The 27,032-nt window shown below is 37.7% G+C and overlaps 1 protein-coding gene across 1 annotated transcript in view; it reads left to right on the plus strand.

The window, feature by feature from the left end:
- Positions 1 to 27,032, plus strand: part of USH2A (usherin) — a 374,258-nt gene that overhangs the window by 134,590 nt on the left and 212,636 nt on the right. The window contains exons 22-29 of the mRNA XM_041477027.1: positions 471 to 597; positions 977 to 1,082; positions 2,407 to 2,585; positions 3,074 to 3,204; positions 9,156 to 9,429; positions 12,417 to 12,620; positions 12,744 to 12,824; positions 15,249 to 15,434. Of these exons, the coding sequence (XP_041332961.1) occupies positions 471 to 597; positions 977 to 1,082; positions 2,407 to 2,585; positions 3,074 to 3,204; positions 9,156 to 9,429; positions 12,417 to 12,620; positions 12,744 to 12,824; positions 15,249 to 15,434 (1,288 nt within the window). The remainder of the gene's footprint in view (positions 1 to 470; positions 598 to 976; positions 1,083 to 2,406; positions 2,586 to 3,073; positions 3,205 to 9,155; positions 9,430 to 12,416; positions 12,621 to 12,743; positions 12,825 to 15,248; positions 15,435 to 27,032) is intronic.

Consider the following 27,032-nt stretch of genomic DNA (forward strand, 5'->3'; position numbering starts at 1 on the left):
TGTGGACAGGTGCTTCAATTAACAATCCTGATATGCAGCTGCTCTCCATGGATGGCACATTGAACCATGGCCATCAAACTTCACAGCCACAGCAGTCCTTGAAGTAGTTAAATAGACACATAATAAAAAAAAATTAATAAAAAATAAAAAAATCTGAGTGACATGATCCTCAATAATTTGTGCCTCATCCTTGTCTTTATCAGGGGAACTACACAGGATTTTCTGTTTTTAATAGACGTGGAACTGGATGCTTGGTCCTTCATTTATTATTTGAGAAGGTTAAATTTAGTAGTTATATTTGGAAGGTTAAATAAGTCCTAAATATCATTCAGCAGTCCAAAGGAAGTTAAACACAGGACCACTGTCTTTATTTTTAGGTGTTATATGCTATAAATTGTCATAGAAGAGTAAGATTATTCTAAATGTTACCTTCAAAATATTCTAAATCAGATTCTTCTGTTAATAAAAAGGGATCTGCAGTAGCAGTCACTCCTACTAATGATGGTGGAAAAGTGTATAATGATAACAGTTGGCACCAGCTAATTGCTACAAGAATTCAAGCTCTGGGAAACATCACAGTGGATGGGCAGTACACAGGTAATCCATTTATTTAAATAATTTTGGTATTACTAAGGGTATTGTTCACTTGTTTTTTCACTACCTGTATTCACCCATACAGAAAAAAATTCACTTAGTTTTCTGACTGTTTTGTCATTACTGGTTTGTCTGTTGATCTGAGGGATCTCTCCACTGTGAGTCTTGAAAAATTGAATACTAAATATTTTTGTGCTTGTGAATCTATAATTGTGTTGATCTCCTGTTGTAAAATAGAGCTTTAAATATTTCCTGGGTATGTATTATGGAAGTCTTAGACTATTGTGTCACATTAGCCTGTTTATAAAATACCAGTATTTGTTATTGAGTTGAAAACCTGTTGAAAGCACTGAGTATGTGAATGATAAATGATTTTGTTCAGGTTCTTCCTTAGCAACTAGTGGCAGTACCATTATTGGAGAGAACACAGGAGTTTTTGTTGGAGGACTTCCACAGGGTTATACTATTGTAAGAAAGGACGAAGGTAAGTATGATAAATAAGTTTGTACATTTTCTAAAATTTCATCTTTTTGGATGGACCAAAATGTCTATAAAGCTGATTACATCAGCATTAAAACAGCTTATGAGGTCTGTGTACATTTTAATGGATTTTGTACACAGAACTGATATGAGTGTGAAACTTATGGGTGTGTTTTACATACAGTTTCACAAATTCATTCCAAAATACCAATGCAAATTGTTCATATTAGTTTAAGCACATGGTTATGCATCCCAGTTTGATGCAGGAATACAACATGCTGGCCTTTTTTTGTGGGAGTTTGTATCCTTCAGAAGCTGTTGCATTGAGCTCAGAGTTGTATGAATATACCTGTATTTTACAGATATAGAATTTGTGAGGAGCTGGATCATATCTGGCTTCTTGAAGAATCAATAAACATAAGTTTTCATACATAAACTTAGTATATATGCCAAATGTGTAATCTGCCATCAGATGACAGAGGTGACTGTCTATGTAAGTACACAACCAGCTGTTCTCAGTGAATTCATATCCAGAATTTTGTTTTTTTTCATATTAATCTGAAAGCCAAAATGTTTATTAAGTTTGTGTTTCCACCTTTGACGTGAAATCTAGTTGACTTGATGTGGAGTACACTAGAGTTCACCTTCCACTTTCCTTCTTTACTTCACCGCACTAAAACCAGAAATATATGCATCTGTTCTTCCAAAGCATTGATTCACAAAGTGATCCAGGATGCCTCTCTCAAAAACCCCAGCTATATATTCAAACTGAGACTGAATATAAATACCATTTAAGAGAAGGGCAGCTATAAAAACAGATTTGAATTTTTGCCCCCAGTAATGAAGAAGGGATAGCAGCTATGTGTTGTTGATTTTGGTTTTTTGTTTTATACACAAAAGGAAGGAAAAACTTCCCAATGAAGCTTCTAAACCTGTATTTCTCTGCCTCAGCTTTTCTTTATCTCACCTATTGCTTCCTACTCAGCACATGCGTGCCTTTCTTAAGAATTATTGTTTTGTTTGAAGAAAGCTTTTTGGATCTTCATAGAGTAGATTTATGCTGTTGATTTGAAAATACCTATATGCAAAAATCTCAAAAAGTTTAATATTTTTCAGCTACATAGCAGTAGGTGCTGTCTTTAGTGATTAGACCCATTCAGAAATCTGGATTTAGCTTGGAGGCCAGCTTTATGAACTGATTGGTGGCTGGTTTTCTACGCACACATGGACGTATATGATAGGGACAGCATGTAGAAAACATATAAATTAATTCCTGTATTTAGTTGCAGGTGTTTGATTTAAAAATATTTTCCTTTTTGCAGGGATGAAGAGGATAATCCAGAAAGGATTTGTGGGCTGTCTCAGTGACATATTTTTGAAAAAAGTGCATACTCCCTATGAGAACTGGGAATCTTTGAACTGGCAGAACGCTGAAGAACAAAACAACGTCTACCATGTTTGGGAAGGATGCCCCATTGGACTCTCAAAAGGAGCACATTTTCTTGGCAGAGGTAGTTTGCTGTGCTCTTGCTCTATCCAAATATGTTATTGAGATAATAGAGAAGGTGGTTGTGTCAAAAGTGTTGCAGTGATCTGCTTTTCAAGGCATCTTTAGCTATATGGGATTATTTCTGTTGATTTAAAATTGTGTCTCTTGGTTGGCAGAAGGTTGCTGCATGGAAGAGGAATTGCAGATAGTACTGCTGTAACTATATGCAGATTGGATGTGTGTCTGAAAAGTGAATTTTAACTTTTGTAGGGACATAAAAAATGCCTATCAACAACAACAACAAAAAAAATTAGGATATTTTACTGGTTTGGTTTCTTGCAGTACATTATTGGTAACTGTCCTCAAAGCTGTGATAAAGTTGTGAAATATAATTTTGAAGCCTGAATTCTTCATGTCAGAGTATAAAGTAGCACCTAGATTTTTACTTTTGATTTCTTGAACCAGTTTACTTATTTGATTAACTTATGTATGCATTCACCTTCTTTCCAGGGTTTCTGGAGCTGCATTCAGGTGTTTTCAGTGGTGGACTGGAATTTGAGATCTCATTCAAATTCAGAACAGATCAACTGAATGGGTTGCTTTTGTTTGTTTACAATAAAGATGGCCCAGATTATCTTGCAGTAAGTTCAAAAATACAATTAACTCTATTCAAACATGATCTGTGTTTTCTCCACAAAAACAAAACTAGCACTGAAAGAAATTTCAAACCATAAGTTTTTTTCTTGTCTTACTAGTTTTGAAATGCTTTGCACAGCACACTATAATGGAGCCAAAATTCTTTAACAGATGCTAAGTGTTATTATTATTATTATTATTTATGTCATAAATAAGAAAGATATCAATGTATGAAAAGCAGAATTATTGTCTTAACTGGATTAGGAGTGATCAGAAAAGAGAATAAAATAGATGTATTAGAAGCTTTCACTTAATTTCTAGGAAAGCATAGAGTTTACCTATTTTCCCAGTTCTCATACTAAAACAAAATCAATTAAATTATAAGTCAAAAAGACGTGATGGAAATTGTCTGGTCTCCTAATAAAACTTTCTCTTTAAGGTATATGTTTATTTTTATAATCCATATTTTTTTGTTCCTTTTGACTTGAAACAGGCAGAAATCAGTTAGTTCCAGCTTAATTCCATCTCATCTCTGTCACCATTTTCCTGACACTGTAGAGGAAGTTTTACAAATCCTGTATCAGGCAAATTTGTGAGGTAGTGCCTATGAACGTTCTTTTTGGTGTCTGTTAAATAAGACTGTTTGTCCTCAGAATTATTTGTGCTTCTATAGTTTCCAATAGGTTGCTTAAATTTTAATGTGTTTGGTTTAGTTTTTCAAATTATTTTATTAGCTATATGACTCTGGATTCTCATACTTTTCTTTCCCAAGGATTTTGAGTATAATTAGACTGTGGTCACCACTGCTTAGTGCGTCAAATTTACTTGCACCAACTAGTTGGTGTTAGAGAGGATGACATGGAAAATAATACATTTTTTTTTTCAGTTGTTCCAGGAAGCAATAATTTATTTTTAGAGATTTTTGAGAGTGTTGTTATTCTTTATGAACCAGTCTGCTCTTTCTGCACTTTTATTGAATTGAATTTATTTATTTATTTCTTATTATGCAGCTGTTTTGCTAATGGCTGTCATGTCACAACCTGTTTTATTGTGTGGCATTATGTCTAATGGGCCTTCTCTTTTAAACTTCTGACCTAAACCATATAAATATATTTTCCTCCTTTTCAGGTCAATTATAACTTATTCCATATTTACTTTTTATACTACTGGCTTTGCCAGCAGATAATTTTTTCCTGGGTTTTGACTTCCACTAGAACTTATTGCTTCTTCTTTTTAAAGTAGCCTTAGTTAAAAAATTATCATGACTTCCTATAGCAAGTCTTGCTAATTACAGTTATTACTTTAATTTTGCCCTCAAGTTATGACCGAGATCATGAGCTAATAGCATAAACTCTTACATGTATGCTACTGTCCCACCCTAAAAAAGAGTTGTATGTGTGTAATTCGCAGCACAGGGGCACTTTTAATGTGAAGAGTATTCACAGAGTTCTTCTGGAGGTTCTGGTAGTAGGCGAGTCTTGTTCCCTCTCTCTTGCTCTGTAAAATATTGTTGGAACCCAGGACACTCCTCTTGGTGACTGGCTTGGGGTCATCCCGACGATAGGGATCCCGAGAAAATATGAGAAAACAGATTCTGACTATAAAGGAGAAAGGGGACTTACTAAATTAAAAGCACAAAGTAGTTAGACAAAATAATTTATTTTTCTTTTCAAACTTCCAGATTTTTGGCAGTTTTATATTTACAGTATTTTTAGCTCTGAAAATTGGATAATTTTCTTAGCATTTGTCCTAAGGTAAATTTCTTTTATCTAATTTTAATCATGACTTCAACATCTCTATAGCCTTAAGACAAGAATTTTAGAGAGGATGAATATGTGCATTCTTTTCCAAGTCTCTCAGCTTTTTGTTTTTCTCATAGATAATGATGACAGAAGGCTTCTCTGTACACTTGATCTCACAAGAGGAGGTTAATAGAAAGTGAAAATGAGGGGTGTAGCTTGTTGCGCATGAGCTACGATGTCTTTGTTAGGAGCTTTGGTCAGGAGACACTTGCACAGCAAAACAGATTATGAGCTATACCACTTAGCCTGAGTGCCAGGTATTCCCTGACCCTTCCCTTTGCATAGGTCACAGCTCTCTTATTAGCTTTATAGTTTGGGAATGACTGCAGCTACACACACAGCTGGACTGCGACCAAACAGCCAAAGACTCTTTCTCCTCTTCTGCCTGAGAACAAAATGATGTCTTGGAAAGGCGCTGTGCATAAAGGTCACTTCTTCCATGACTTCCATACCCTGAGAATTAACTCAAGCCAGTGAGGTCAATCTGATTATCTCTGGATCTAGGCATAATAATTACAAGCAAACTGTGACCAGCTATACTAGTATTAATCACTAGCTCTCACACTGGCATGTGATTGCTCATGAGTTTATTGAGGAAAAGATTTTGAAACTGCTGATAAAGTTTGCATGACTGATTTTTAATGCTGACCACTTCACCAGCAGCAAAAGCACTACCAGACTTCTGTGCAATAGCAGTAACTGGCTCCTGAGACATTGTAGCCGATGGTTTGGTTCTGCAAAGCTGCAACTAAGAGAAAAGTTTTGCAAGAACTTTTTCCAAAGAGTTGCACTTTTCAATAGCTGCATGAAGTAAAATAACAAGTATGCAAGATGAAAGTATTACCTGTGATGGAGCTAAGGAGTAATGTGAAATTTTGAGAACTCAAATTGGAAAATCTAGCAAAGAAGTGACTGGTACTCACATGAAAGTGAGGGTGATATTCCTGTTGGTTAGCAGTAATTTCTCTCTGTTAGGTGTCAGGAAAACGTTCTCATTTCCTTTCCGTTAGAGTGACTAACTGTGAGGAGGCTATTGAGGAGTCTGTGTTTGGGCCTCTGCTCTCTGGCTGGCAGGTCTGAACTGTGCTAGATTTTGAACTGGAGTGATTGGCTGCATATCAGCAGAAGTGCCATGTACTTTTTCTTTCAAAGGGCTCAAAGACTGCCTGTCCTTGATACGTTTTTTGAAGTCCATTGCGTGTCTCTGCTGATATTTTTGAATCTCAGGAAAACTTTGCAATTCAAAGGAGCTAAAGCCATGATCACTCTTCTAGTTCTACATTGGTTGAGACTGTTTTGTATGGCAGGTTTAGTCAAGTGTCATTCAGCCTCTAATGCAGTCCCTATCATACCTGTTTCTCAGAGCTATGTCTGGATATTCCTTTCATCTTCAAAATCCTGTTTATAAGCAGATTGAGTGAGGCAGGGACTAGCTCCTGCAGAGAAGTGCAATCATTTAAGTTGAAAGAACATTTTGGAGTAATTTGTTCCAAATCTCTGCTAAAAGCAGGACCAACTTATGTTTGATAAGGTTTCTCCAGTCATTTTCTGTTTGAGTAGTGTGCATCTCTCTACAGGTGGACAGTCCACAGCTTTCCAAATTCTACAATCTTTGACCATCCTCATTATAGGAAAAAAAGTAAAAACACCCAAAGAAACCTGCCCTCATCTCTTACTGCTTCTTGTTACAACTTGTCTTTTGCCTCTCATCCTTTCATGAGCCTCTGAGAAAAGTCTTGGGCCTGTCTTCTCTGTATCCTTGCATAAGGGCAGAGGAACAGTTAAGTTCTCTTCTCACTTGCTCTTAGACAGGACAAACCTTGTCCTTTCAGCTTCAGCTCATATGCAAGATACTCCAACCACTGACCAGCTTGGTGTCCCTCCACTCACTCTGGTGTGCTGCAATATCTTTCATTTACCAAAGTGTCCACAGCTGGATACGGTGTTCCAGATATGGTCTTACACATGATCACTGGAGGGGAAGAATCATCTCCTTGGAACCCCTGACCATCGTTTTTCTAACCTAGCCCAGTGCCAGTTCGTCCTTATCATTTTGAGGGTGCATTGGTGGCCAGTGTTCAGTTTGTGATCCATCTCGACTCAGTACTGTTGTACAAAGCTGATTTATATGTCTAGGATACCAATGGCAGCTCCTTTTGCTACCAACTTCAGACTCACTGGGAGTATACCCCATCCTACTGCCAAGGTCATTAATAACACTATTAATCAGAGTTGGTCCTAGTATCAGTCTCAGAGAGATACCACAACCTGCTTGTGGGACTGTGGACTAGTCTTTCTTGCTGCTGTTATCTTCCAGATTCAGGCTAAGCTTTGGCTTTCCTAGTTCCAACCTTACATGCTTAGGTAGATGAAAATGAGAATTGTGTGCACATAGAAAAGCACTAATGAAATTCTGTAACCCAAATTCTGAAAAGCAAGCATGCTTTTAAAAATTAAAGTTATGCCTGCTTAGGTTTAGAGCTGTGATAAAAGATCTGGTTCTGTTGAGAGGTGCCAACTGAGGTACCTGGCAGAATAATATGATCTTCATGCATTTTTGGTTTCAAGTAATAATATATTTTCCAAGGACAGATTAAAAATCATAATGATTAAAAAGAACTTTTTTTGAAAGTGGTCCCAGAATTCTGTGTAAAGCAAACTATTTATCTGTTGATTTTATAAACCTGTGCTCAGATCTATGCAGGACTCAGCTTTTTTTCCTATTTTCACCATGCAGAAGAGTTGAAACTCAGCAGTGGTCCTCTATCTTTAGCTGCACTTGGGCATTTAAAATGTCAGTCAAAAAGCACAAGGTCAACACAAAAAGCACAAGCATCATTCACTGCCTGCTTTAAAACTATGCCAAGATTAGTAAATTGGAAGAGGTTGTGCTGAGTAGTGACCCTGCATCAAACACCATGCCCTCTCTCTGGCTTCCAGGTCTGGCAGGTTTGCTGGCATGCTGCTGTGCTAATGCCTCTGGAATGCCTTCTTCACACCAGCACAGTGTGCTCCATATTAATTCTCACCAGTGAAGAGAAGCAGAGACTTGTCCAATGGGCTGCCTTTTCCAGCTGTTCTCATCAGCATTGGTGCCATGATCAGTCCTTCACCTGTATTGTGGAGTCCTTAGCTGTAAATAGGTCTGAACTTATGGAAATAGGAAGAGTTGTCATCCCAAAGAAACAAATAAAGAAAATCCCTCTGTCTCAAGAGCAAGAAGTCAGTGTGCAATGGGGAATAGGACTCACATTCCCCATGGCATTCAAGGACAGAGTTCTTTCATCAGTTGGGGTGTTTCCTGTATTTCCTGTTATGGAAATATGATCCAATTACAAACACTGTAATATTAATATTATCAGTAAACTAAATATGTCAGTTTGTCAATAATAGTGATAAGAATTTATATTAAATTACACTTAATAAGGATTCTGCATTGAAGCAGAAATGTCTTTTTGTGAAATATTCATATTTCTCAACCTCCAGTCCATCCCCAAAGTGTTTAGTGTTCTGTACATGCCAATTTACAATCTCAGCCTACTTGTGTTTCAGTCAGTTAGGATAAAGAGTCTTGCAGTAAAGCGTTTGGAAATGTCTGCAGTGAGAAATTTAAGTAAAATGTATTTCTATTAGAGAATTGGCACATTAAACTCAAAAGGCACATACAAAATCAATTATTTTCTTACAAGATTTAGAAAAATAAGGATGAAATGTATGAATGTAGGAATCAATGTATGCAGGAAAAATTTGAAATTGAGTTCACCAGCGAATTAAAAAGACCTTAATCAGGTCTGACATTTCATTTCCTTATTATCTTGTTACATTCCTCTGAAAAATGAGTCAATAGATAAAGTACTGTTTTCTTATTCTCAAAAAAAAGCAAAACAGTCTTGTTCATTGTCTTTTCTTTTTAGATACATTAGTGCCAAATCCAGTTGTCAAAAAAATCAAAATGTGTTTTCCTACATTCTGAATTAACTGGTACACTGTATTTAGCATGTTGTATGTAAACAGTATTAACCTGAAGATAAAAAATTCCTTTTTTTTTGATCTTATTCATAACTCCCTTAATTATGTTTTTAAAAATAGCTTTCTGCCATTGTTGTGTATTTTATGTCTCCTTCAAAATATTTTTTCTGTTTTAAAATATATAGATTGAGCTGAAAAGTGGAATATTAAATGTATTCTTAAGAACTGGCGTTGTCTTCACCCAAGTGGACCTCTGGTTGGGACTGTCTTATTGTGATGGAAAGTGGAATGAAGTCACTGTAAGCAAGGAGGGCTCTGTGATTTCTGCCACTACGAATGAACTGAAAGAGCAGGCACTCGAACCCCGTGTTCAGCAGCTGAAAGTAAACTCACCTGTCTACGTAGGAGGAATCCCACCTGAGATTCAGAGTTTTTATAGAGAACTGGGGTTAGAGCAAGGTAAGGTGACACCAATAAGAACATACATTTTCGAAAACTTGTGTCATGCACCAGGGGGACGTTCCGCTGCTGATAGTCTAGATTCATAGATGCATAACATGAATTTTTCCTTCCACCAGTTGTGACTCTACCAGTTATCCCTACCCATCTAGCTTTACTTAGACCTGATCATTTTGTGATGCTATAAAAATTTTTCCAGTAATACCTGAGGCAGCCTGACTGATGAGAGAGGACCGGGAGTGTAGGAAATGGTAAAGTGAGAGGCCCAACCAGATGATCTCAGATCTTCATCTGAGAATGCCAGTTCACAGAAACCTGTTTTACTTGATCAACTTGTGTCACTTGCAGATTTGGAATACAAAACCAGTGGGAGATAGTAAACATAGCTTAAATCACTGTAATGAATCTAGATGCAGTCCCATGGAAAAGCAGCTGAGAGTTTCTTAGTCTTTTTTGGGCAATACTGATTCTTATTGAAAAAAACCCAAAGCGAGTATAAATGCCTGAACAAAACTGGATTTTGGCTACAATTGCCACAGAAGGAAGGATGATGATCATATATTTAGCCATCACTGTGACCCTTCTGTTCTGGAATAAGTCAAATTTATAGGGAAAAGAGAGAAGCATTAATTGCATCCTGACACTAATGGCCTCCACAAAAGGATCTACTGTAGGAAGCCTAGTCAAAAAGTGTCTACTAAGCTGGCTCTATTTGGGTGTCTTTTTTCATCACGTGTGAAATTGTTCATCAGTCATGGGGTATTTTTCAGCTACTGTAGACAAATGTGTATCAGTCAGTAAGTGATTAGTGGGGTATCCAGTAAGTGGATTCAAATGCATTAACTCACACCGAATGTTCACATTCAAAGAGCCTTTTAATTTCATGGCTATGGAATAGTTCAAGGGTATTTTTTAAAGTACTCTTCGGGCTCTAGGTATCACATATAATATAATCTTTCTTCAGGTTCTGTGTGTATAATATTTATGGCCCAAAAGAGCTGGCCAGTCATACCCTGTCAGTGTTGCCTTGCAGCAGATGGTGTAGCCTTGTGAGTGGATGCATTCGCAACTCCTGCAGCAAAGAGATCTGTGAACAAAGAATCTAGGGCAAAATTACATATAAAGTGAATGTCTGAAGTGCGTAACAAGGCACATCAATAAATATTTATTTCCCACCAAACCTCCTTAGCACGCCACAAAATAAGATGGTAGCTGTGAATTTATATTTAGTGTGTCTGAAGATAAATATTATCTTATGTGCTTCTAAATGTAGGTTCAGGTGAACAAGATTAGATATTATAGCTTAAAACATACTTTTGTTTAGGACTACAATGATTAGTGGTAAGATGATAGAATATAGAGATCTTTCCATTTAATAAATATTTAGAAAAGGTTTTCTCAATCTGTGGCTGCTTGATAGTTAATTTTTCAATAAAGGAATGTTGTTTTGCCCACAGCAAATAAGTGATAAATATTATTCTCCTCCTGCCTCCTCTCTATGCGAGTTACAACTTTAAGACATTTTAGCTGGAGTCTGTGAGCCTTTGCATGACCCAGAACATACCATCCTCGGAGGTTCAAAAGGAAGCTACCTGGCAGGAATGTTTGTGAAAATTTGTGCTATCTTTACTTATTCTGCAGCCACTTGAGAGCAGACAGTATTGCTTGGCTGATGTCAGTGAGGAATCTTCAAGTAGTGATAAATGTAGCTAAAAAGATACTAAAAATGATGTATATAAATAGATTATAGAGAATGCATCTCACTGCAAATCAAACAACTTCATTTTATCTTATGATTAGGGTGCCTGGGTGGACTGGAACTGATTCTTTCTTCTGTGGCAGACTAAGAAACTGAGCCGGTCACTGTGGACTTGGAGTTGAAATTAAATTAGGATATATTCATTTTAAGGAGCAGTTTGGCCAAATTCTCAGTGTTGTGGAGAGAGAAGGTGCTTTAGAGGGTGATTCAAAATGGATGTCCACATTCATTACCCCTTTTTGCATGAACTGTGTACGGACATTGGATTCTCAGTTCAGGTGGCTAAGGACAAATACTACTCTCATCTGTCATCTTTCAATAATAAAGATAATAAAAGTATGTAATATATAAATAAGATAAAAATACTTTAGCTTTCACAAAACTAAAGAGAAGCCCTGATCTGTGAGAGGTGGAGTTTTAATTCACAGAGTTAATTCTTAAATGAAGTCATCAGTTTGATTACTGTTTACTCAGGTTTTGTGTTAAGCACCAATCACTACTGAGATTTGAGACCCATTTTATATATCAATTTATTAATTTTTAGTAAATATGAAAGTTTTAACAACTGCATCCTGAATTTTGTAATTGTGTTGTAAGTGCAAGTAACTGATTTAACATATTTGAAATTTTGATAGGAATGTCACGCATGCAGAGAAATATATGGATATATAGAAATAAATATAATGAAGCTTAAATAAATGTAATGAAGCTATAAAATAAATGAAGCTTTTTATATTTTTTATCATTACTTGGGGTAATGATAAAGTAATTTGGGGTTATGTTTCTGGAGTATGTTTATAAACAGCACATGAGTTATGTCCCTGTTAGACAAAACTGGTATCCCTCCATCTGATCTCCTGAAGTTAATTGTAATTTTAATCTAGATATTCTTTTCAGTTTGAAGGAGAATATATATTTAACAAAATAGTAGCAAGCAGCAGAAAGCTGATTTTAAAACTCAGAGAATCACTTTTATGGTAATAATTTCAAAGTGAGAAGTGATGAAAGAGAAAATGGAAAGGTATTTCCTTGTGGGATGGAATTGCTAACAGTGAAAGTGTAGATCAGTAAGGCAGGAATTTACTAGCTTAGTGTCTTGAAAGTGGAGACAGAATGTCATGTTGGAAGTCAACATATTCACATTACAGTCTTTAATGTTGAAAGGAGCAGAAGTGTTTCTTAATGACTGAAGCTCTTTATGTGGTACTAATCCCTTACTGTTTGCTAGGTTTCGGTGGTTGCATGAAGGATGTTAAATTTACACGAGGTGCTGTCGTTAACTTGGCATCTGTGTCCAGCAGTGCTGTCAGAGTCAATCTGGACGGATGCCTATCAACTGACAGTGCTGTTAACTGCAGGGGAAATGACTCCATTCTTGTGTACCGAGGAAAAGAGCAGAGTGTTTATGAGAGTGCTCTACAACCATTTACAGGTAGCGCATTGGTTCCTTAAATAAAATGCATAATTTTAATTCCATTCTTCACTAATATATTATTGTGTTCAGTATTTTTTTTTAATCTTTTACCTCCTTTATCCTTCTCAATGTCCTTTGAAGAATACCTCTATAGGGTGATTGCCTTAAATGAAGGAGGATCAGTATCTAGTGCATGGACCCACGCTCGAACAAGAGAATCAGGTAAATAAAATTTCAAGATTTACTCGTTCTTATTTTTCGTAAGATATTTAATGTCAGGTTGAAGGTGTTCAAGAGCTGCCTGGATACAATCCTGTGTCCTGTCCTCTAGGATGACCCTGCTTGAGTGGGGAGGTTGGACCAGATGACCCACTGTGGTCCCTTCCAATCTGACTCGTTCTGTGATTCTGTGGAGATTATCCAGCCAAAACAATTTTGATTAGTGAACCTTCCATAGTGTTTCTGAAAGGGTGAAACTGCTTAATGCTTTCAACGGGTACCAGATTACAGTCATCAGCTATAAAGTGTTCAGGCAAATATTTTTTTCTCATAACTCAAGGTATTTTCCAAATATTTATTAGATTATTTAATTAAGGACACTAAAGAATTGAGCTGCATTAACTGAGTAAGAGCAACCATTTATTTGTGTTCATACATGCACATCTAACATCACATTACATGAGTAGTGCTACAAAATCAGGTGTAGAGGAAGGTGATACTGGGAGAGCAGGCACAAGCTGTGGAAAATAAGAGGCCATGTATCTGCTAGGGACAAGGTGGTCTTGTGAAAGTTGTTTTTTTAAATGACCCACATATGGGTGTGCTAGTGAGTGCTGCGGAATGAGGATTCTTTTAATGAGTAGTCCATAGATTGTGTGTGAAAATGTGGCAATATTTACTAGAACAGAAGAACATGGCTTGTGAAGAAGGTTTCAGGGTAGGAAGATGATACATTAAAGATCAAATTTTTCATATATCTTATGTTAAAAAATGTTAAAAACTTTTCTGGTCAGTGCTTTTGCAAACTTTTATCAAGCCAGTAAGATTTTGAAGATTTACAGTTCTGTGTATTTTACTTAACTAACTTTCCCTCTTCTTGAAATTGAAGCCCAATTGTATTCCATCAGTGCAGGGCATTCTTTTGATATGTCATCCAATGTATCACCTTAAAAAATTATGTGATACATGCATAAATATTGGACTTGCAGATACATTCTAATACAACCTGTACCTTGTGTGCCACCCAGAAGGGACAAAATATGTGCATATTTTCATGTCAACCATTTGACAACTGTAAGGTTTGCCACAAATTTATGTTTGCAAGCCGACCACAGCACTGTGCAGTCCGTGCTCCCTGGGGTTGGACAATAATTGCACTATTTAATTATTTTTGAGTTGGTTTTGTTATATCCCTTATGAGAAGACCATCTGCTGTACAGTACCTTACCTCGCCCTGTGATACACTTCATAACTAATGAAATCAATATATTGCTGTAGTAATAGGCACTTTCTCAGAGTATCACATTCTTTTCAGATGAATCAAAACTTCCAGGTGTTTTTGCGCTTTCAATGCTGGTACCCTTCTTATAAAAAACAAGCAGTCATTCATATTTAGTGAAACTAAACAGTAAAATTACCAAAAAATAGGCTATTTGATGGTGAGAAAAGCAAGTGATCATCAGCAGGGTGAGGGAGTCCACATGCATCTACAGCAAACTCATCATCCATCATCCTGCCATAGTGTTCCTTGGGTCTTTCCTCTGCATGCTTTGTGCAGTCATCTGTGATGAAGCTGTTACTGACCAGATCTTTACTTGGCATAGTAATATCCAAGAAATAGCTAAAAGTTATAGGAAATGGAATGATTTTGTTTTATTAGCAACTCTATGCGTATATGATCTTGGTTTTCAAGTTCTTTAAAACATTTAAATTTTCCTTTTTATTTTTTGTGGGGTTTTTTTTTTTGTTTTTTTTTTTTTTTTTTTTTTTTTGGGTTTTTTTTTTTTTGTTTTGTTTTGTTATTTCTTTTGTAATATGGAATGATCAGAAGATCAGAAGCAAAGGATTTTGCAAAAAGGCCTTAAAAATCTCTGCTTTGCGCCAGGAAAGGTGCATGGCATTGTGGAAATAAAATATGCATGTGAAAACTAAATGAAAGAGCTTTAATTATTTGAAGGGCTTCTGTAAAATAGAATGGAAATTTTTAGAAACATTTTATAGTTGTGGCATTCTGTGGCTTAGATACCTAACTGATAAATATCAAACTCTTCTCTGTTGCAGTACTGCCTTGTTTCATTCAGTTGTATTATTATAATGCCTGAGCTTGTTAGCTACAGACAATCCACCTCCTCTCTTTGTGAGTGTTGCTTAAATATGTTTGATACATGAAATGTTTTTGGAAAATTGCAACAAGACAAGAAGGAATGTTATGTAGATGGAGTTTTGATGATTTTGAAATATAGCTTAAACTGAATAGCTCAAGATGTGCAGTCATATTAAATCAATGCTGAAAAGTTACAACTCTAATAAATTGTATTTATGCTAATGGTTGAGTCTGATTTACTGCAGCCATTAAAAGTGAAGAATAGGGGCAATAGTCTCCTTAGAACTGCCATTTTCTCTATTTTCTATTTTATCCTTCTACAGTTCCACAAAATGTGCCAACTCCCTCAAGAGCTCACAGTATAAATGGTTACAGCATTGAGGTCACCTGGGACAAACCAGCTGGGGTCATAGGTGTAATTGAGAAGTACATTTTGAAAGCATATGAAGCGGATGGTCCCACTGTACCTATCACCAGTGCTGAGCTTGCTGATGCTGGAATGCTCACAGGTAAATGTTGTTAAGTACCATTTTTTAGGCATATCTAATATCACAGGATGCTTATCCCTCCTTTTGTTGATCTATAAAATACTGCTTGTCTGTTTTTGTGTATACACAGCATAGATAACGCTTGGAAAGGTAATTATTTGTGTCAGCATCCCCGTAGCGATTTACTGATTTCAAAGAACAATAGAAATTAAGATACAGCACAAATACTAAAAAGCAATTCCCAAACTATTTATGATCTGGGGGAAAAACGCTTTTTTTGTTTGCTTGTATTTGCTTAATATATGTGATTTTTTTAAACCCCTTTCGTATTGTTCCATCCATTTCACCTGATTTATTCTGTGGGTCCCATATGATACTGTTTGACCTGATGTATGAAAGCACTTGATATAGATGCCTAAATTTGATCATATAAACCTAACTGATTTCAGTGGGAAGTATCATACATTTGTGTTAATCAGATGCTGTGGTTGATGCCACTGGGATGTGGAGGTAGGCTATTGTGGAATTAAGAAATTTGTGGCTTTGTGTTTATAAGGTGAGAATGTTATAGAGAAAATTTTGGGACATTTCTTCCTGCCAGGATAGCATGGATCTGGCTTTCTGTTCTCAGTGAACAAACTGCCTTTTCTGGCTGCTACAAAGTTCCCTGGGAAGGACGTGCGTTATAGACAGGAATCTGGATTATGTTATGTGATGACTAAATGGGGCAATAGTGCAGAACAATAAATTCATTTTTATGATCTCTAATATCAATTCTGTAATTCATAACAATTCAAAACGTGGTAATGACGCAATGCTCTAAGTTAGTACTTCGGTTTGGCTCAGGTTTGGGCAGTACAACAGTCTTGGAAAGTGTGTTAACCCTCAGGCAGTTTGTTATTTCCTGAAGTCCAGGTAATAGTTTTTACATAAGTATGTATGGTTCGTGATGTTTCTCTGTCATAACCTATGTACATTTTCACGGGAAAAATTGCACATATTTTATTTTCTTTGGTTTGAAATATCTTTACTATTTGTGAGTAGTGACCTTTCCAGAACCGCATGGGCTTTCTATCCTTACTGGGATTTCTTTAATGACCTTGTTGATTTCAACATTCCTTATATTTATCTATGCTACAAGACAATATAGACTATACTGGTAGAAACTAAAGACCGAGGCATATGGATTAGGAAACTTGCTCATAGTTCGTGGTCAGAACCAAAATGTTGTTTAACTTGTTTGGCATTGTGCTATCATTGTCTGTCAGGGTTATGAAAATGTCTGCACCAGGCTGGACAGGTAAGAGATTATCTGCCTGCAGCTTAGAGGAGGTAGAAGAAGCAACATAGCTTTACATTAAATGAAGACAGTACATGGATCCTGGTTCTTTAGCCTATTACAGCAGATAGAATCATAGAATCATCAAGGTTGAAAGAGACCTTGTTGTAAGTTAAGAAGGAAGTGAGTTTTTTGGGAGGTTGTGGTCAAACCAATCAGTGCTTGGATTTGAATATTGGCACCTGGTTTGGCCACTGAAGGTATAGACCGCCTCTGAGAACACAGGGGGTTAAAATCTTAGAACTCCCAGGAACTCTCTCTCTCTTGGTCCCGGTCAGTGAAGGAGGTCAGAGCTCCCCTGCCCAGCTGGGGCTGGCTGGGGGAGGGAAGCCATGCGGCCGGGTGAGGTAGGCTGGAGCCTTGGGCAGAGGAGGGGGTGAAGGGTTTGCAAGATGGAAGGGTAGAAGAGCTCTGAGAAGCATCAGGCTCCCCCACTACCCCCCTGGAGAGAGATAGAGAGAGAGAGCCAGTGTCTGTGCTGCCTTGAGGTTTGATACCGTGCTGGCAGCACGGCCGCTTTTTAGAACTGCTTGGAGCATCCTTAAAAAGAAAACCCTAAAAGCAGTTCTGGTCCATGTGCAGTGGTGAGAGCACTGGACATGGAGGGAAGAAGTCATGAGGGCAGATTTTCTCCGAGCAGTGCCACAAGTGACATGAAAACACAAGAGGTTTCAATTGTGTTTCTGGGGGAAGCCTATGGTGCAAGGGGGGACTCCTCTCTCCCTGATGGACTTGAGAGTTGATTATTTGAGGGGTGATGGTGGACTCAAAGCTGATTATTTGAGAGATGGTGACGGGGTGGAAATCTAAGGTGTTATTTCATGCTGTGGAAGAAGTGGGGGGAGGAGGAGGAATGTATTTGGAGGATTTTCATTCTTAGTGCTGTGTCTGTTCCTTTTTAGATATTGTAATTAATAAAGTTTGTTTCCTTTACTCCTAAGTTGGAGCCTGCTTTGCTCTGTTCCTGATCACATCTCACAGAAGCCACTAAGGAAAGTATATTTTCATGGAGGCACTGGCATTGTGCCAGCCTCAAACCATGACATACCTTTACATCAATTGAAGACAATAAATGGATCCTGGTTCTTTAGCCTATTACAGCAGATAGAATCATAGCATCATCAAGGTTGAAAGAGACCTGTAATATAATCAAGGCTCATCATGAACCCAACACCACCACAGTAACCCCTAAACCACTAAACCACATCACCTATCACCAGATCCAGACATCTCTTAAACACTTCCAGGGATGGTCTCTGGGCAGCCCGTTCCAATGCCTGTCCACCCAAACAGTGTAACTTGTTTCTAATACCTAATCTGAATCTCCCTTTTCTCAGTTTGAAGCCATTTCCTCTTGTCCTCTCACTGTAGGCACAGAAAAAGAGACTGTTCCCCCACCACACTACAATCTCCTGTCAGGGAGTTGTAGAGAGCTGTCAAATAATGCAAAATAAAATTATGGAATCATAGAATACCATGTTGAAAGGGAGCTCAATAATCATCTGATCCAATCTTTCTTGGCAAAAGCACAGTCTAGACAAGATGGCCCAGCAGCCTTTCCAGCTGAATCTTAAAGTGTCCAGACCTGGGGAATCCAGCACTTCCTGGGAACATTATTCCACTGGCTGATTGTGCTCATTGTGAAATTTTTGTGTCTTGTGTCCAATTGTAGTCTCCCCAGGAGAAACTTGTGCCCATAAACAATGTTTTTTTCTGTGTGACTCCTTGTAAAAAAGGAGACTCCATCTTTCTTGTAGCCACACTTTTGATACTGGAACATCGTGGTAAGATCTCTACTGATCCTTCTTTTCTGAAGGCTGAACAAACCAAATTTTCTCAGTCTTTCCTTATTTGACAGGCTACCCAATCCTTTGATCATCTTTGTCACCATTCTCTGGACTCTCTCCAGCCTGTCCACATCTTTTTTGCACAGCAGGGATCAAAAATGAACACAATGTTCTGTGTGTGGCCTGACAAGAACTAAGTAGAGGGGAATAATGGCTTCTTTATCTCTGCTGGAGATGTCCTTGTTGATGCAACCCAGCGTCCTGTTGACTTTGCCACAGCAGCACACTGGTCACTCATATGACCCAAAGAATGTAAGAATGTCTGTATTTAAATATTGATCTATGTGTCAGATTATGACCCTTAGATGAGCTCAGTTGGTTGGAGCATGGTGCTAATAACACCAATGTTGTGGGATCAATCTCTGTACAGGCCTTTCACCTGAGAGTTGGACTCCATGAGTCTTGTGGGTCTCTTCCAACTCAGAATATTCTGTGATTCTCTAGATGCTCAGGAAGAAAGTGTAAGAAATGTGCTAAGCATAGAATAAGTCTTCCTGATAGTACAAATTCACCTGGTTGGTTGTGGGGTTCTTCTGCTGAAAGCTGCATCTGGACCATCCTGCCTAATGGTTTATGGTTAGAATTGTCTTTATTTTTCAATGCATCTGTTCTTTCTTTTTCTGTAACTGCTGTAATTATTCCAGTTCAGTTTTGTGTGTTTAAGATGTGCTTCCTCTTGTTATTTATAACTCCTGTCCAGTAGTTTAGTTATGTATTTTCCAGTTTTGACATTGTATGAAATATATAATTCATGTCCTCATGGTGAGGTCAGAGCTGAGACAGGTGTAAATTAAATCACAAATCCGAAGTCATTTTACTTCAGTTTATTGATTTCAGTGAAGACTACACAGGTGAGCAAGTCAGTGGATATTGAGAACTAGTTACCCACAAATATGAGGCTCCAAGGAGACAGTGTATCTTTCCCCCATGAATTATCTTTTCTGGTTAATCAAAAGTTAATATAAACATAGAACCCCACAGAAGGTGCTGTCTTTGCTTACTTGTCAGTTTGCTCTGAATGAAAAGTTTTGCTTGTTCTCTCCCTAATTTCAGGGACATTTCTTTAGAAATTCTTTTGTTGCAATCAATGAGAAAATGCTGCAGTAACTCAAACAGCCAGGCTTGCTAATGCAACAGCAGAAAGGCACCACAGCTCTCTGTGGCGTCATTGATGAAGAATCTATGGTATTTTTCCATGCCCTCCTTGAAATTTTCATTCCCTGGCAAACCTAGCCACTGGTTATCTGCTGCTTGAAATGTATCTGAGGGCACTGACAACCCTCTGTCTTATTTTTTTCCTTGCAGCTTTTTGGGCCCATCTGTTATGTTTTGGTTTATACTTACACTGTAGATTCTTTTGAACAATTACACTAGGGTCCTAACTGGAGCACAGTAACAAAAAGTTAAGAGCATTACCCATTTCTCAGAAGGCTGTACTGAGTGTGTCACATTCAGAAGAACCTCTTGTACCCTTGTCAAGAAGAAGAAAAGCTGAGCTAAATATTAAAAGTAAAATAGGTCTTTAAATGACTATAATCCCACAGTCTCAGAGGCCTATTTCTGACTCCTCAGGAAGCAAAATCCTTCAAAATCTGACCCTTGTAATCTTCCAAAATGTCAAACTGTTTTTTCATTTTCATCCAAGAAAGGAATATTCATCAGATTTAAATCCTTTAAATGAGGTGTTGAACCAGGAGTTTATTGGATAAGGTGATATATTTCGACGTAGTGTTCAGTATCTGTATTCTAGTATGAGAGTATAAAGTTAGAGTGTAAGTTTTTGGGATTTGAAAAGTACCATGCTTGCCCATCTTACCTTCAGAGAAGCATGTAATAACATTGATGCAAAGTAATAAAGGAAGTACAGAGTCACCGCACGTAAGAATTTTTTTCCTAAAGGCTGGATTGCTTTCTTCTGCATTCTGGTGCATCCCACCTGCTGACACCAAAATTTGGAATATAAGTTAGAATCAGTATTGAAACAGATGTAACAAGCTTTAGAACACACTGTTTCAGTGTGGTCTGTGATCAGCTTTTGCTTCTACTTTCCTTTGGAATCCATAATATCACAGGGTCATTTGGGTTGGAAGGATTATCTAGTCCATTGCCTCACCTCAAGCAAGGTTGACTGGAGCAGGTTTCCCAGAAACACATCCAGTTGAGTTTTAAATATCTCCGTAAATGGAGATAGTTCTCTATGTGAAGTCTGTTCCAGGTTTGGTCACCCTCGCAGTAAAAAGCGATTTCCTGTGTTCAGTTGGAATTTATTTTTCTTGCCTGGGAAGTGGTCACAACACCAAACCTGCCTGAGTTCAAGAAGTGTTTTAGGCTCTCGGACGCATGGTGTTATTCTTGGGGTTGTCCTATGCAGAGGCAGGAGTTGGACTCAGCAATCACAAAATCATTTACGTTGGAAAAGACCTCTAAGATCATCATGACCCATGATCCTTGTGGGTCCCTTCCAGCTTAGAATATTCTCTGATACTGTGATTCGTGTATTTCAATTTGTGTCCATTGCTCTTGTCCTGTTGCTGGGCACTACTTAGAATAGTCTGGCTGCTGCTTTGTTCCCTCCCATAAGGTATTTATACATTTTGATAGATCACCCTGAGCCTTGTCTTTCCTGAGATGATCAGTCCCAGCTCTCTCACTCTCTCTCAGAAGACACGTGCTCCAGTTTTTTTACCATCTTAGTGGCCCTTTTTGTATTATCCAGACTTGCTAAGGGTGCAAACTTCCCTCATCATCAAAGTCATTGATAAAGGTATTGAACAGTATCCCAGAACCCTGGGATACACCCCAGCTGTCTTGCCTCTGTATTTTGTGCCACTGATCACAATCCTGTGGCGCTTCTCTTGTCAAGCACGTGCAAAATCCCCATTTTATGATTCAGATTTCTCTCACTGTAGAATTCAGGAGATTGACCAGGCTCTAAACTGTGGGCTCTAATGATACCTACAAATAATAACTAAATAAAATGTTCTGAAAAATAATTCACACACAATTGGTATTTACTCGTCTTTGTCTTTCAAGTTTGTATGATTTTGCAGTTCATCCCACCTCTGTCATTGTTGCAACAGGCAAGGGCTGATACTGTGGCTGCACACGTGGTGATGAGAAAATTGTGGTTGACAGCTGCCATTCCCTCCTTCCTGTGACATGTGTTTGTAATTACTTTTCACCTTTTAGTCTTTTATGCTCAGCAGATGAATATCTCAGGAAAAGTTAATTTAATGATTTAATATGGTTAATCAAAGTCTCTGAGCTGTGCTGTGGTTTTGAAAGCTGTCTAGCGGGAGAATCTCTCAGAAGAGGAGACAGGGCCACCTGCCAGTGACAGATCAGCCAGGGCTGGACAGTGGGGCCATAGCGCTGGGGGAAGCTTGCTGCCAGCCTGGCAAATGCCCGTGCTCTGGCAAATGCTGTCAGCTGAGAGATTGTCCCTCTCAGGGAAAGCTCTGCCAGTCCCCTGCCGAAGCAACCTGTGGCTTTGGGACTGGACCTGCACCCTGACTGGACCCTCTGATGGGATTCGGGTGTCTCTGTCTGAGATGGATATTAAAAAATGTGGTTTCTCTCAGGCTTATTTCATCTGTGTGGGATGAAATGAGCAGTTTACCACCAATGGAGAGTTTGTTGTGTGAAGCTGTTGATGAATTGCTTGGGCAATACTGTCATGCACTTGAAATTACTAGAAAGCTCTTGGTTTGCACAAATATTTTACACTCAAAGCATTCCTATACCACAGTTAATGAGACTTTTAAAATTTATTGAAAGGGATTATTATAAACCAACTAAGATAAATGTATGTAGGGTCAGAGCACTATGAGGACTCCCAAATCCCTGCTCCAAGCTGAGACAAATTTCTAAATTTGTAGAACTTCTTATATAAATAAGAATGTTTGGCTGGGGCAGCTACTGCAACAAGGGGTAGCTGATAGATCTGTCTGTGCCCATTAGGTTTCTGTGAGTTGTCAAGTGGTGCTTGAGCTCCTAGTGACTCTAAGTCAGAGTGGCATAATGTAGGTTCCCTTCTCCTTTCATTTAGCTGGCTTTAGTAGACTAGTGGCATATTTTTCAATATATGAATTTTAAAACAAATTATATTAATATTCTACAGTATTAAGATTCAGACTTGATTGAGTTTAGAACTAAATGAAGCTTGTTTACAGTCCAATGCTGTTGTATAAATTTATTTCTACAAAATGTAAGTTGTGTGATTAAATAAATCTGAGCATTTTATCAAAATTACATCAACTCTTAGATACATACCCATATTTTTAGTAATAAAAAGTTAATTTCTTAATGTTTTTCAGGCTAGAAAGGATTATTATGTTTTTATAGACATTAAAAATCTGCAAAAAAAGTAAACAGTATCTCTTTGTTTCTCTACAAACTTTTAAATATAATCGTACTGCAGAAAATAAGCAATGATTAAGTTATTTGGAATGATCGAGGGTTAAACAGTGATAGATATTACACAGCCAGTACTCTCCGTGTTTAATTAACTCTTGGTGCAAAATTGCACTGTTCAGTTAAGGTTTTCTGCAAACTGAAGCAGCTGGAGAGTTCCTTTGCTATGGGGAATGGAACAGGTTTCCTTGAACCACTGCAAACTGAATTGCATCTGCAAAGACAGTGGAACTTGTCTATAGTTTCTTATGAAGTGTTTCTGTTCAGAAAAAAAGGGTCTTTCAAGCCACCCAAATGCAATAATTAAAGTAAAACGTTTTTTTGTTCTTGTAAGCCATAGAGTTGAAATAAGTACCCTCATGTTGAGTAGTTCTTCATTTTATGACTCATACTATACTTAGTTAGAAGATGCTTTAAAGATGCAGGTGTTTGTGACAGATTGATGTGCACAAGCTTTAAGTTCAGAATTGCATATGTGGAAGACACGTACTTAAACAGTTTTTGCTACAATCTGTCAGAAACAAAGTCAGTTGAGGACTTCCTTTTCTGGTCAGTGGACTGTGATTAAGTGTACTGTGGCAATGATGCATCTCGACACACAAGTGACTTTGTTGGACAGATGCTGTATAACCTCAGGCACTCAAGTTAGCTAAATAATCTGGATTTGGGGAGGAGAGATTTGGTAATTTTTGTTTTTAAAGCTTAGACAAGAATTAAGGTAAATCTAAAGGTCAAGTGTTGTTTCAATTGCAGTAGGTGTATTTCAAAATAGGTCCTCATTAAATAGCATGTTAGGGAGGAAACAATGAAAAAATCTGGCAAAGAAAAGTCCCTTTGGCAAAATGATGCACTCAGTTTTTATGAACAGAATATTAGCCCTCATACTGTAGCGGTAAGCCTTTTTTTTTTTTTTTTTTTTTTTTTTATGAGAACTACTGGTTTTCCACTCAAAATATGCCACAATGCTGTGGAATATGGCTGTGTTGTCTAAATGTATGACAACTCCCTTTGAGAGGTAGTGGACAATAGAAATATCTGCCTTATGGAGAAGTGAAGGGGAAAAAAGCTGCATATGCAATATTCTTATATACTGTATGCATTAGAACATTGAATGGAGTGGACCTAAATATGCAACTACCTCTGACTAGCCCACACACCCATTTTACCATAAATTAATTGTTGAACCCTTTGCTATTGCCCAAGTTGTTATCCTTTCACTGCTAGAATGAACCTAGCATTTTCTCTCTTACACAACTCTAAGCCTTGACTTTCAATATTGCAAATAATTAAAGACCATTTAAATAAAAGTATAGACAATTAAATACTAGTTTTGCATATAAAGTGGGCTTAATGTTCTAGGTGTGATTCCAGATCACTCTTTTAGACTGTTAACTTTACATTCATATTTAACAAATGACATTATTCAGTTTCATGGGGTCACTGTGTCAAAATGTCTGTGTTAGAACTTTAATTTATTTCCAAAAGTTCTTTGGGCAGATAGGAGTGGTGTGTTAAAATGATTTAGCATCTCCACTTCCCCATGTGGATTTTAAGGCTTTGAATGTAGTCTGTGATGTAAATTTTGACTTTAGGTGGATTCAGCTGTTCTGTACTGGCAGACTGAATGTGTGGGACCCATATCCCAAATGTGTGAGGCTGACCCTCTTCTTAAATATTGATGATGTCTCTAATCCTATCTCCTGATCAAGGTGACAATTTATCCACCTCTGTCCTGTTAGCATTAATAGAATGCATGCAAGTGTGGCCAAATTTTGCTTTGTTAGCACCCCATCTTGGAAAGCCTGATGGACTCTTATCAGATCAGCAATTATTGGGTATAGACAAGGGATGCCAGTCTGAGAGTGTGATAATTGAGGAGTTAGGGAAAGTTTTTTTAAAGCTGTCAGCCAACTTCATTGGATCATAGGCTATTTTTTACTGCAAAATTTATTTTGCTGTTCTTTAAATTAATTCACGTGTATCAGTGATGATCTTTGTTGTGGGACTGCTGACTTTGTATTTCAGCATAGTCAGGTGCTGAGTGTAAATTTCATCGACTGACTGAAAGTGCAGGGGAAATGAGTGGGTAATGAGAGCAGAGCAGCCAGTTCTTTAATTGAATTAAAAGCTGGGTGACACCAATGCAGACACCTGTCCAATTACAGACAGGCCAAGGTGTTTACCATTGCTGTACAAGCGATTTGAAGATGACAGAAATCTTTCCGCCCACAGATTAACATAATGAAGGAGAACAGATTATAGTGGATGCTGGCCAAACAGATAGGATGGCAGCTGAGAAAAAAGTAGTTTGCTGAAGTATGTAAATAAAATCTGTGCACTTTCTATTGCCTACCTATGCACATCTGTTTCTTTGTCGAAAAAAAATTGTGCAGGAGTACATGTGAAGGAAAAAAACATTAATTAGGAAATGAATAAAATATTTTTTAAGTTGCTGCCTTCACTGAATGAATTTATTAAACAGAAACCTCCTGTAGCAAAAGGGTTTATTTGCTTGCTTTTTTTTTTTTCCATGCAAATTCTCTCAGCCATTCACAAACCTACCTATGCAACGGGAAGTCTGTTGTGCTACAGGTGCTTCATATAAAACCTCCCTGCTTTGTCAAAAGTAAACCAAACAGTCCAATCCAAACCTTCTACATGTCCTGGCATCTTTTTGGATATATCTGATATTCTACAGCTCTCAGTGCTTGAAGCCATTGGTAACCCTACAGGATGTCATCCATGAAATGTCTTCCATGAGGAAATGCAAGGAGCATTAATTCACTGCTTCATAAGAAACAAATGCTACAAATGCAGAAAGTGCAAATCAAACTAAATTGCTTCCTAAAGCACCACACAGTGAATAGAGAGATGGTGTATATACGATGCCATATTCCTCTTGGCCAGGAACTTGCAAATGTCACAGTTAGAGGATTTGGTTCCTAGTTGTATTTGTTTGTGGAGGTAATTCCCAAAGCACCTTTTATAGTTTCCTGGGTTTAACCCTCTATGATCTGGAAATAAGTGGAAATACTGTCTTGTGTAAAAAAGATGGTGTTTTGACTAATGGAATTTTTGTGATGCACAATTTTGTGTAGCTTCCAATACTTTACAGGCATAGTAATGCCTAAAGGGGGGGGCCATACAAGAAAAGGAATTTCTTGCAAGGGAATGTAGTGAAAGGACAAAGGGTATTGTCTTTAATCTGAAAGAGTTTAGGTTTAGATTAGATATTGGGAAGAAATTTTTTACTGTGGGCATGGTGAGGCAGTGGCACAGGTTGCCAGAGAAGTTGTTCAGGTCCCATCCCTGGGACATGCACAAGTGTTCAAGGTCAGGCTAAATGGGACTCTGAGCAACCTGGTCTGGTGAGAAGTCTCCCTACCCATGGCAGGGGGCTGGAACCAGATGATCTTTATGGTCCCTTTCAACTCAGACCATTTTATGAAAACTTTATTTCCTATTTTCTATCTTTTTGATGGCTCCTAAAAGTATTCTGTCCATCACAGAAAAATTACAGGGACATTTCTTTGGTGGTGACCGACGCAGCATTTTTCTCTCCTGTCACACTTAGATTGGATGTCAGTACAGGTCTCCACTGTTAACTGGGGATTTGCAAAATCAAAACTATAATCAGAGCAAGAAGATGCTGGTCAACTGGTTTTATTTTAACAATACTCTGATGTAAAAGTGATTACTTCTGCATATCTATGAGTAGAAGTGCACCCCAGAGAATTCAAATAGAAAGATCATTGTTATTCCAACCTTTGAAATTTTTGATTGATTACAAGAAAAAGCATTAATGTTACTAATTCAGTGGAAGCTAATCTCATATTTTCCATGTGAACACACCTTTTACTAAACACAATATAAACTTGTACAGACTGATGGTTCTACTCAGAAAACAGTAATTTGTGCTGTAGCTGTTAACTTCCAACATAAAATTCTCCATGACCTTTTTGTGATTATAAAGGACTTATGAGGGGAAAAAATATTTTTTTAAGAAACACACTTATGTTG

This window comes from Pyrgilauda ruficollis, unplaced genomic scaffold (genome assembly GCF_017590135.1).
Source record: "Pyrgilauda ruficollis isolate IOZ18807 unplaced genomic scaffold, ASM1759013v1 scaffold4, whole genome shotgun sequence".
Lineage (NCBI taxonomy): Eukaryota > Metazoa > Chordata > Aves > Passeriformes > Passeridae > Pyrgilauda > Pyrgilauda ruficollis.